Genomic DNA, 12,217 nt, shown 5'->3' on the forward strand with positions numbered 1-12,217 from the left:
CCGCCTGCTGCTGAGCCAGGGCCCAGGGTCCTGGGAGAAGCCTAACTCAGAGCCTAACTCAGCATCCCGGGTGGGCCAGGTGGGTGCTGGGGGTGCCTCTGGGGCGGGGTGTGCCACTGACACCTGGTGTTGCTTGTCTCTCTCCTTCTTGAGCTGGAAAATGAAGTTGGGGGGGATCTGAGGCCCATCTTACCACCTCCCCTCCAGGCTGTTTGTTCCTTGGGGATTTGGCGACTTAGGAAGCAGCAAGGGTTGGCAGGAGGTGGTTCTGAGATGTCCTGCTGGGGCTGGGGAGAGGAAACTAGGTTCCCAGGTCCAGGGCACTGTGGTGGGGGCGGAGGGAGCAGTGGGGACAGAGGGGGCGGGAGCCAGATTCCATCTCTGCAGGGGAGGCAGGCCTGCCCTCAGGGCCACGATAGGGGCCCAGCAGCCTTCACTGTTGTTTATTGACACCTGCTGTATGTCAGCTGGGCACGAGGTGGGGTACTCCATGTGAGCAGGACAGTGTGGGGACCACAGACAGTAAACCTGTTATTTCACTGCCCAGGGGAGAAGTATAATTGGGGGCTTCTCCACTGTCAGGAAGGTGCCAGGCAGACTGACCTGAGACCTGGGGGCTCCCTTGGCTGGGAGGCACGTTTTCAGGGGCTCAGACCATCAAGGTGGGCAGAAGTGGAGAGAAGGCCTGCAGGGAGGGGCCCCTCTCTCCTGGATGGCCCACCTCTCTGCTATCTAAACTGCAAAGTAGATTAACCAGCCCTGCTTCCCCACTGCAGAGCCCTGGGGGACCTGGAGGGAGCCAGCCTCTGGGAACACAGCGGAGTTGTTTTAGTAGCTGTTGGTTGTAGAAGGAATAACAGATGCTGTGTTTCTCATGCTGGGCCCCCAGGTTGGCCCTGAAGCACCCCCTCATCCACAGATGAACAGCATGAACCCAGATCACTGATGGAAACACTGAGAGACACAGCTGCCTCGGGGCTCTTGCAAGCTGGGGTCTGACCCAGTGACCCTGCCCCCAGGGGATGCTGAGTGTCACACTGGGTGGAGCAGGGATGCTTCTTTACCCCGTATAATGCCAGGGGCAGCCCTCCAGAGGCCCAGCTGCCTTGGGTCAGCTGTGCCGGGGTACCCATTCTCACTGATGTACCAGGTGCCAAGTGACAGCACCCCCCTCTCCACAGGGACACCTGTGAACCGCATCCCCATCATGGCGAAGCAGGTGCTCGACCTGTTCATGTTGTACGTGCTGGTGACAGAGAAGGGTGGCCTGGTGGAGGTCATCAACAAGAAGCTGTGGCGGGAGATCACCAAGGGACTGAACCTGCCCACATCCATCACCAGCGCTGCCTTCACGCTGCGCACCCAGTAAGTGCCTGCTCACACCATGCAGAAAGGACCCTAGGTAGAAAGGACCACAGAGCAGGGGGTCATGGAAAGTCTCGGCCTTTCGGCCCTGCTGGTTGAATGCTCAAGAATTAGCAGGTGGTGGTCGTGGGGATGGGACGTGCTGCAGGACAGGCATCACGACAGAGGGAACAGCATAGGTGAGGACAGGGGCTCAGAGGACCCGTGGGCATCCAGGCAGGGAGGTGGGGCTTGGCTTCAAGCAGACCCCCAAGGTGTCCTGGGTGCCATCCTGCCTCTTGTCCCTGCCCACAGGTATATGAAGTACCTGTACCCCTACGAGTGTGAGAAGCGTGGCCTCAGCAACCCCAACGAGCTCCAGGCAGCCATCGACAGCAATCGGAGGGAGGGCCGGCGCCAGAGCTTTGGGGGCTCCCTCTTCGCCTACTCGCCGGGCGGGGCCCACAGCATGCTGTCCTCGCCCAAGCTGCCTGTGTCCTCCCTGGGCCTGGCCGCCAGCACCAACGGCAGCTCCATCACCCCAGCCCCCAAGATCAAGAAAGGTGAGGGCTGCGCAGGGCCTGGGGCCTGATCATGATTCTCCTTTAGCCTGGCAGTGTGACCTAGGGATGGGGATGTCTCTTTCCCTTTCTGGGTGACCAGGAAGATAGGCCCCAAAGTAGGTGTGGAAGGGGGCTACCTACCCACCAGTGGTATGCCTATGGCAGATATTACTAGTCAATTGCTGTTCCTTCCAGCCTTGGCCCATGGCAGGCAGACATCTCTAATCAATTTGTTTCCCCTAAACCTGTGCCCTTGGTGTACATCACGAATCAATAGTTGTTACCTCCAATTCTGTGCCAAGGTGGACAAGGCAAACCATGCCCAATTTTCCTATCCTTTGCTCATGGCAAACATTGCTGATTAATCACTCTTTTATTGTAGCATTGGTCCAGGCTGCTGCCCCTGGTTATCTCTAGTCCCTTGCATGTGGGAGACATTGCTAGTTGATCACTGTATTCTTTTCCCTTTGAGCTTTAGAATTCTTCTAAACACATGGTCCCAGTGTGGGTCATCAAACTGTGTAATCATCCTTGAAGCTATTGCTCAGTGCTCACTGCCCCTTTCTGAGCCTAGCTCTCGTTATGGGTAAATATGCAGGAGATTATACCTTTGTGGAGTTGTTGGGGACCTTCAGTGTGTAAAATGCCCAGCGTGCAACACCCTAGACCCCATCTGTGGCAGACATTACCAGTCGATCACGGAGCCTCTGAATCCTTCCTAACACAGAATCACCAACAGCTCATGTGGCGGCCTGGCCTCAAGCAGGCTGGTGCACCTGTCCGAGGTCCCGTTTCTCATCTGCCACACGAACTGCGACTCCCTATGTCACAGACTTGGCCCAGGTATCCAGGGTGATCTCCCAGCACCCTGAGAATTCAGGGCTGGTTAGATCTAAGGTGAAGGAGATCTCACCAGTGTCAGCTCCTCCAACCTCCATGGGCCTCTGTTTACCCCACCCCAGCCTCAGGGAGTCACAGCCATACCTGTGAATATCATTAAGCATCTGTTCTCTGCGAGCCCTGTGCTGGAGCTCAGGAGGACAGTGGGGAACAAAAGAGAGATCTGAACCCGATGGAGCTCATGAGGGAGCTGGGGAAAGATGGTTGTAATGGGTCCGAGGGGCTCTTTGGAGCCAAGAGTAGCAGAGGTGGCTGCAGAGACTCCAGGGCAGAGGGGCTGGCAAGTGCAAAAGTTGCAATGGGGTCCACCTGGAGAGGCAGCCCCCGGCCACTAGGGAGAGACTCAGGAGGAAGAATTGGGAGAAGAGAGAGTGGGTCACAGTGGGACCAGTGAGTGGGAATGATGGGGTTGTTTGTTTCAACCGCTGGAGAGGAGAATGGTCCAGAGCTGGTTCTGGGCTTGGGCTGCATGCGTTTGATTTCAGCTCAACTTCTCTTCAGCTCAATGGCCTCAGGAAAGTTATCCATCCTCTCTGAGCCTTGGCTTTCTCAGCAGTGAAGTGGAGAAGAGGGTGTCTAGGTAGAAATGGGGCTGTTGAGATGGTTCACATTAAGTGCTTTAGACAAGATGTGGCGAGCTCTTCTTGCAGTTAGTATTGTATGTGTATGTAATGTGTGCTGCTATGGTCTTTGTATAATACTACTTAATAATGCCAAGCAGTACTGTATACTATCACTAGTATTGTCACCATTATGGCAGTATCTGATGTCAGCCTGAGAGTAGAAAGGCTCTTAGCACTTGTTGTTTGTTCCAAAATCTGTCCACTTCATCCCTGGAGAGGAAATGAGCACCCCATCAGGGAAGGTATTCAAGGAGGCACCTTCCTGCCTTGTGTGGGAAGCAGGGACTAAGCTACCTCCATTCCCTTCTGGCCACCAACTCCTCTTCTCTCCTGTCCAGAGGAGGATGCAGCCATCCCTATCACAGTCCCCGGCCGCCTGCCAGTCTCCCTGGCAGGTCACCCAGTGGTGGCGGCCCAGGCAGTAGCAGCCCAGGCGGCCGTGGCAGCCCAGGCAGCTGCCCTGGAGCAACTTAGGGAGAAACTGGAGTCTGGGGAGCCTCCTGAGAAGAAGATGGCCCTGGTGGCAGAGGAACAGCAGCGGCTGATGCAGCGGGCACTTCAGCAGAACTTCCTGGCCATGACAGCACAGTTGCCTATGAGCATCCGGATCAACAGCCAAGGTACCACCCCAGCACTCAGACCCTCTGTGCTTCTTGCACAAGCACAAGAGAAGGGCCTCATAGCCAACATATGTAAAGAGTGCCTACAGGTCAACAAGAAAAAAAAGATTAACAGACCAGTACAAGGAATGGGCAGCTGGGACTCATCATGCATACTCAGTCGTATGCAACTGTACAACTCCATGGACTATAGCCTACCAGGCTTCTCTGTCCATGGGATTCTCCATGCAAGAATACTAGAGTAGTTTGCCATTTCCTCCTGCAGGGGATCTTTCCAACCCAGGGATTGAACCCACGTCTCCTGTGGCTCCTGCATTGGCAGATGGATTCTTTGCCACTGAGTCACCTGGGGAGTACAACTTATAAACTAATAGGAAAAATTGTTCAACTCCATGTCTTTGGGGCTCTGCAAGTTAACTAGGGGATACCATTTTTCATCCATCAGAGTTTGATAATATCAAATATTGTTCAGGATGTGGTAGAAATGGGCTCCCTTGGTCCTGCTGGTGGGCGTGTAAACAGGTGACAACTTGGCAGTCTTTTTTTTTTTTTTGACTGTGCCTCGGAACATGTGGGATCTTAGTTCCCTGACCAGGGATCAAACCTGTGCCTGCTGCATTGGAAGCATGGAGCATTAACCACTGGACTGCCAGGAAAGTCCCGGGAATGTCTTTTAAAGATAGAAGATGTACTTGCCCCAGGACTGGGTGATTCTGCTTGGTATCTAGAGCAGAGCTGATGCAAGGGCTCAGGGAAACTCAGGTGTCCAAGGATGTTCACTGCAAATGTTTGCATGATGTCCCTAGTGTGTCCATCAGTAGGGGAATGAATGAACCAAGGCTGGAATACTTTGGCCATTAAAAAGAATGACATGATTTGGGCTTCCCTGGTGACTCAGACAATAAAGAATCTGCAATGCAGGAGATCCAGGTTCAATCCCTGGATCGGTAAGATCTCCTGGAGAAGGGAATGGCAACCCACTCCAGTATTCTTGCCCCATGAGAATCCCCATGGACACAGGAACCTGGCGGGTTACAGTCCATAGGGTTGCAAAGAGTCGGACACAACTGAGTGACTAAGCACAAGCACATTGCTTAAGACTTGTAATCATGCTGTACACCTGAAAAACTTAACATTGTAAATCAACTATACTCCAATAAAAATTATTAGAAAAGGACTTCCCCGGCAGTCCAGTGGCTAAGACTTTCCACTTCCACTGCAGGGGGCACGAGACTTCCATCCCTGGTTGAGGAGCTAAGATCCCACCTGCTTTGCAGTGAGGCCAAAAAATTAAGAAAAAAAATTTTTTTAATTATTAGGGGAAAACAAGAGTTGTAATCATGCAAAAAAGCAAATTCAAGACAAATACATTCTTATTCAATAAGTATTTGTTGAATACCTACTGTGTGCGCTGCTGAGAGATCAGGTCTGAAGCTTTGTGAAGCTTCACATCTGGTGGGGAGGACCCACATGATACAGCTCATTGCATGGGGGCTGGTTTTCGGTGACAAAGGGTGTTTTTTCTTCTTCCCGCAGCCTCCGAGAGCCGCCAGGACTCGGCTGCGAACCTGACCAGCACCAACGGCAGCAACAGTATTAGCATGTCAGTAGAGATTAATGGAATCATGTACACAGGTAGGCTGGCCTGGCATGCACGCTCACTTTGACCATGTCTTTCCGGAGTCCTGGTTGCCCCTCCGGTGTGGCTGGCTTGAGCCCAGAGCTCTTCCCTTATGAGACTAGAGTATGAGAGATAGTCTGTGTCTTATACTTGGCCAGGTGCTCAGCAAGTACTAAGTGCTCAGCATGGTCATATCACGTGTTGTGTACTTCAAAAATAATGTGGTCAGACCCATGACTCCTATAGGCCACCAGGTGGCAATGTTGACACAGAACAGCTCTGTTGCTGTAAAGACCCCATGAGGGGAGGCTTGAGGAAGTGGTGGTGTCCTGGGGGAGAGGGACTTTGCTGGGAATCGCTCAGGAATGGCTTGCCCCTGTCATGTGACCTTTTACATTCTCCACGACTTATCTCTCCTCCTGTCCTTGCACCAGGAGTGCTGTTTGCCCAGCCGCCGGCCCCCACGCCACCCTCCGCTCCCAGCAAAGGTGGAGGCAGCAGCAGCCGGGGAGGAAACAGCGGGACCAACAGCAGCAGCAGCAGCAGTGCAGGCAGCCAGGCAGGGCCGGCAGGGATGTCTGCACCCCCCACATCTACCTCAAACAACTCATTGCCTTAACCGCTACACTCCCCACCCTGGGAACCTGCCAGAATGGGCAGGGGGTCCAGGTGGGCCAAGCAGGGGCTGGGATGGCGGAAGATACGGGTGGGGAGGGGAGGTATCCACAGAGGAGCGACAGCTTAACGCCAAAAAGAAAAGAAAAATATATATACATATATATATATATATATATATATATAAAGAAAATTTAATAAAACAGGGGAAAACCAAGGAACACTTGAATTACTCAGGTTTTGGACATTCAGAGATGAATTGTGAGAATATCAAAGGAAATTAGAAATGAGAGAGGCAAATGTCTACTAGGGCTCTCCTGAAGCCCTGGTGGACCCATGTGGACTGGTGTCTGGTTTCAACAGGCCAATCCTGTTTACCTCATACATCCCTGCACTGTGTTTTTTCATTTTTATCTGTTTTTTTTCTTTGCTTTTTTTTTTGTCCATTTGTCACACACTCACCACACCCAGCTCCTTGTGTTGAATGAAACCCCTGAGCCAAGATCAGTTGAATTTTTTTGTTGTTGCTTTTGGGAACTGTTGTTGTTTTTTTAAAAGAAATAGTGAAATTCAAACTCTATAGGGTTTTTAAGAGGTTTTAGGGGTTTTGTTTTGTAAATATTCTATTTTATTCTTGGGGGAGGAATCAAACCTAGGAAAAGGATATATATATATCTATATATTTGTGTTCATTCAGGGAAACTGGACTTGAAAAAGAAAAAAAAAAAAAAAAGGCAAAAAAACCCAAGTAATACCCTTTATTTTTCCCATGACTGATTTGGGTTCGGTTGTGCATTTCCTGTGGTGCAGTGGGCCCAGGACACTGGATGCCTGGGCTGGAGTCAGCAGAGCCGATGAACTCAGGTGCTGTGGGCTGGGCTGGGCTGGCTGGGGTGGGGGGTGCATGGCGGGGTCCTGGGGGAAGAGGGGCAGGGATGCTGAATGCTAGATGTCACCGGACTTGTGTTTCAGGCTGGGCTCCTCAGTCGGGAGCCCTGAAGTCTTAACTCAAAAGGAGAAATTGCTGGGGTGGGGGGTGCTCCCCTGCCAACCCCAGGCTCCTGTCTCAGGGATGAACACGGCCTGGGGACTGGCCTTGCCTGAGAGCACTGCTTCTGGGGATGCCATGTCTGGGGATGGGGGTGAGCCGGCCTTAGCTCAGGGTGAGGTTTCTGGGGCCATGGCACCCTGAACCCCCTCACCCCACCCCACTCCCATTCTCATCTCTTTAACTTTGTCCCTCTAAATGCTGGGAGCCCTGCAGTGACTCGAGGAACTGCAGGCCGAGGGGGCCCTGCACTCCTCCCCCTCCTCAACCCTGTTCCCTGGGTCAGAAGGCAGGCGTTGGTGGCATGCAGCTGGGGGTCAGGGGCACCTGCACATCCGTCCTCCTTAAGCCCAGGTGTGCTTTTGGGGGCCCAGTTTCCTTCCGTCCATGGGACCAGGTAGTGTTGGCTAGGGCTGTGCCTCCCTCATGCGAGGTAGCGAGGTAGCGCTTTTTCACATCCGTCTGAGGGTGGGGGTGGGCTGGGAAGAACGCAGCTGTTCCCAGGTGAGCCTGGAAACTCTAATTGGACCCTGGAGCCCAGCCTAACCAGACCGGAGGGGTGGGGCGCCACCAGCAGCCTGCTGTCTCCCAACCCAGGCGTCATCTTGTTGCCTTGGAGACCTTGGGGGTGGTCCTGAGCCCCCAGTCTCATCGGGTTTGCCTTCCTGTGGGGTGAGGTGTGTCTCTGGGAGGGAACCCATTTCTTTGGTGTATCTCAGGGTTGCTGACGCCCCCCACCTTCCCAGGAGAGGGTGGCACAGGGCTTGGGCCTTTCTTCCTGCTTCCGGAACAGTCTCCCCTCCTGTCGTCTCCCACTGCAGCGGCACAATCATTGTGGGAGGGTGATCCTTTTGTTCCCAGACACAATCTGCCCCCTCTTGTTTGCCGTTCTCTCTTCTCTCTCTGCTCTTCCCTCACCTGACCCCGAGAGAGTGTGGGGCTGCCCTCTGCCCCCTACCCGCTTCCTGCCGGCCTCATAGAGGGGGGGTGTCTGCTGCGAGTTTCGGTTTCTACCTCAGGTCTGACTCTTGATGCCAAAACCCCCGCCCAGGTGCCCACCTCCCTAGCCTCCAGTTCAGGGTCCCACGCATGTGTGCTGTTGCATCGACCTGTGTCGCGGGGACCTGGCATCAGGGGACAGAGCTTCGTGCAGGCAATGCCCCACCCCACCCTGCATCTGACTCAGGGTGTGCCTGTGGTGCTGGGCAACGCTGATGATTGTAGGGGAGGGGGCATGGGCCCAGGAGGGGGGACCCACCAGCCATGGGAATAGCAGGGGGTCCTGGGGCCAGGAGGGACTTCGTCCTCCAAGGGGCCCTGCCTCTGCCTAGGTCGCTTCAATCAGCACCCCCACACTCCCAGCCCCACCGCTACCTATTGGTGTGGGTTTCTGGGGTGCACTTAGCACCCTTTATGCAAACCCGGGGGACCGGGGTTGAGTGCTATTCATTCCTGAACAGGTGGGGCTTAGCAGCATGCCTTGGATGGGGACCCCCAAACTCAGGGTGGAGAGGGGCTCGAGGGGTACCCCTGATCTGCTGATGCTTGTGGATGGGCTGCTTCTAGAACCTTCCTTGTGACCTCCAAACTGGCCGCAGGTCTGTAGCTGTCCAGCTGGGGGGTGGGCGGGGGTGGGGGGTGGGCACGGGGTGGCGGGTTGGTTTGTAATAGTTGTGTGTTTGTACAGTCACTTTTCTCACTGTTAGCATTTTTGCCCACCACCATTTTTTTTCCCTTAATTTTGCTTCTGCATTTTTTTCTTGGCAAACACGACTTCAGCCTTTCATGCCTGACTTGTGAAATTTCAGTTTCTCTGGGGTTTGTCAGAAGGCGTGGGGAGCACGCCTGAACTCAGGTTAAAGGGAAAAAAAACTTCCAATAAAAAGACGTAAAACTACTCTCTACCTCTGGCTGGGCTCAACCTGTCGCACCTTGGCTGTGGCAGGGCAGCCTGTGACGATTTATTTCAGTTTTTGCAGGATATTCAGGTATTAAAAGGAAGGGGGGAAAAGACAAAAAAAAAAAAAGTGTGATTTTGAAATTTAAACGAACACTGAAAGTTTACATTTTATAACATTATTATGCAGATTGTATTTAAACTTCAGAAATATTTAAGACAATTGTAACCCTGTAAAGCTGATGAAATATTAAAACAAGACAAAACACTTCTGACTTTTAACAGAAAACGGCTCCTCTGGTGGTTTTTTTTGGGCGTCGCCCCACCCCTACTCTGCTCCTGGTGGCAGGAGGCTGAGGGCCTGATGGTGAGGTCCCCCAGTGGGGACTGTGCCCCCCAGGACCACTAAGCCACATCCCCGATGTCCTCCAGTGGGTGCCATGGTGGGGGGAGGAGGGGACAGTGGACAACCCACCCCCAAGTCGGCAGTGCCTGGCCCTTGTGGGTGAAATGTAGGGACCCCCACACGCCCACCAGGAGGAGCCCAGGCAGTCTTGGCAGCCATATGGGTCCACCCAGCACCCATTCCCCAGCCTTCCGGCTGTGGTTCAGTCCACACTTCTACACTTGACCTGAGGACCCAAAGTAAGCGGACCAAGAGGCAGACTTAGCCCTGGGACCCTCGGGCTCAACACACCTGGGAGGGAAACACCTGAGCATTTTCTAAGTATCCTTTCTTCATCTACCTCTCACCCCCACCCCATGAACAGAGGACTAATGGCCTCAAGGTCAGCGTGGCCAAATGGTGGGTAGGACTGGCCTCTTGCCACCTGGCTCCCCAGCATCCGCTGGCCTGGGCCGGTCTCTCCTGCCTGGGTCAGCCCCTAAGTCTGCATTGAGGGAGGAAAAACAATTTCACCCCTCCTGGTGCATGTGCCTCCCTGTAGCCCATTCACGTGGTCCCAGCCTCTGTGAACCAGGGGGACCTGAGGAACTCAGAGGACAGGGGTTAACCCACCTGCCTCTCAGAGCCCCCCTGCCCTCCCGGTCTCGGAGGTAAAGTAAAAGTGATTTTTTTTTTTTTTTTAAGGCCTTCTGGGCAAACTGGATCGGCCAGTCCAGCATCTTCATTCCTCTGAAGAGGCCCAGAGAGGGGCCCAGAGGCCCTGAGGTTACACAGCCCCGAGGCTGGGGAGGGATGCAGGGAGGGGGTCGGGCCCCACCCCCTCCTCCCTAGCCTCTCAGATCCCCGCTGAGCCTCCCACTCCGTGCCTGTGAGTAGGCCGGGGGAGCCTCCCTGGAGGTGAAACTCAAAACCACGTCTGATCAGCAGAGCCGCGGGAGCCAGCCCGGAGCCCGAAGAAGAGGGTTTTCGCTTGAGTCATCAGCCTTCCGCAACGCCATTAGTGCACTTAGCAGGCTAGGCGCTGGATTTGAGCCTGGGTTCCCGGTCCTCGCCAACCCACAGTGCCCCCTCTCTGGGCTCCGGCTCCAGGTGGGCAGGGCGGGAGACCGGGCAGTGTGTACCCTCAGCCTGCAAACAGAAGGCGCTTAATACCCGAGTAGGGAATAAAGAACGGGGTTGGGGGGCTTAGACCCAGAGCGGTTTTGCAGACCTCTGTGCCTCGGTTTCCCCATTCTGCCCCCCCCCACCCTTACGTCCTCAGGCCTAGGAGCGTTAGTGGATCTGGGATGGGACGCCAGGCTGGCACCAAGGAGGTCTGGCGACTGGGTGGTCCGAGAGGCCCCCAAAGTGTGGCTTTTGTCCTGGCCCTCTGACACAACTGGTCTGTCCTCATTCCGGAACCAGGCTGGGGGTGGGGTGACCTCTGACCTCACACATCAGCCCAGCTGAGCTGGGTCCCCCCGTGACGGGAGGAGGGGAAAAGGAAGGAGGGGAAGGAGGGGGCCCGGGACTGCACCGCAGCTGCCTGCCCTCCAGCGGAGCCCTGGCCTGCCCATGCCCTGGCTTCCACGTCTTCGACTTCTGTTTGTAACAGGTCCCCCTTCGACCTGCACCTGCAGGGCCCACCTTTCCTCCTGGAACCCCAGGAGGCTAAGTTGCTTGGCAACTTAGCCAGGGAAGACCTCCCCAGAGGAGCACCCAGACCCAGGGTTCAAATCAGCATTCCCGACTGGCCCCTGGGGAAACTGAGGCCCAGAGCTGGGCAGTGACTTGCCCCTCTGCTCAGAAGGAGGACCGGGTTCAAGCCCTGAGTTGGGGGTTGGAAAAAGGCCACCTTGGCCCACCCCTGGGAGGTGCAGGGTGTCACCATTCTCAACTGGGGTTCCAGAGAATGCCCAAGATTCAGAGAAAGATGTGGTTTGGGGAAAATGGTATCTGGAAAATGTAAATAACCATTCAAAGTGTTTCATTTTTCTTATTCACATTAAGAACAAAAAAAGTTTGAGGAAGCGGGGTTCTAGCTCCAATTCATCTTCAGACTAGGTAGTACTTGCCTCAGTTTCCCCTTTTGGAAGCTTCTGGAGATTTGGACACCCACCTCTCTCCAATTTACAAAAGTCCTTCAGTTTCACATTCCACACCCCTCCCCCCAACTTCCCTGGGATAAAATAAAACCCAGGTCCCCATGTCCAGCTCCCCCCACCACGGTCAGCCTCAGGGCCTTTGTTCGCGCGTCTGTCCCTCTTTCTCTTCTGGACACCTGTTCAGGGAAGCCTTTCCGACCGATCAGGCCGGTACCCCCTGACACCCTCTGACGCGTCCCGCCCCCTCTCCCCGGTTGCTGCTTGTTGCTGTTGGCCCCCCGGGCTTGGAGCGACTCCCTCTAGCATCTCGGTGAATGGCTCGAGCCTGCCACCTGGCGGCCGGGCCTGGGCCTGCGGAGTCCCCGGCTCCAGCGCCGCGCCTTCTCCAGGTAGGCCCCCTCCTCCCCTCTCCTGCCCATCCTCTCCTCCTAGATCGCGCGGCGGGGTTGGGGAACGTACACAGCACCCAGTCCCCATATTGCTTCTGGGTACACCG

The 12,217-nt window shown here is 54.7% G+C and overlaps 1 protein-coding gene across 6 annotated transcripts in view; it reads left to right on the forward strand.

Annotated features, from left to right (window-relative positions):
• Positions 1 to 9,520, forward strand: part of ARID3A (AT-rich interaction domain 3A) — a 35,422-nt gene extending 25,902 nt beyond the window's left edge. For all 6 annotated transcript variants that reach the window (XM_019964841.2, XM_070793452.1, XM_019964843.2 and 3 more), the window contains exons 5-9: positions 1,182 to 1,365; positions 1,660 to 1,907; positions 3,769 to 4,050; positions 5,587 to 5,685; positions 6,106 to 9,520. In XM_019964841.2, the coding sequence (XP_019820400.2) occupies positions 1,182 to 1,365; positions 1,660 to 1,907; positions 3,769 to 4,050; positions 5,587 to 5,685; positions 6,106 to 6,290 (998 nt within the window). In that variant the 3' untranslated portion in view covers positions 6,291 to 9,520. The remainder of the gene's footprint in view (positions 1 to 1,181; positions 1,366 to 1,659; positions 1,908 to 3,768; positions 4,051 to 5,586; positions 5,686 to 6,105) is intronic.
• The last annotated feature ends 2,697 nt before the right edge of the window (positions 9,521 to 12,217 follow it).

Source organism: Bos indicus, chromosome 7, assembly GCF_029378745.1.
Source record: "Bos indicus isolate NIAB-ARS_2022 breed Sahiwal x Tharparkar chromosome 7, NIAB-ARS_B.indTharparkar_mat_pri_1.0, whole genome shotgun sequence".
NCBI lineage: Eukaryota > Metazoa > Chordata > Mammalia > Artiodactyla > Bovidae > Bos > Bos indicus.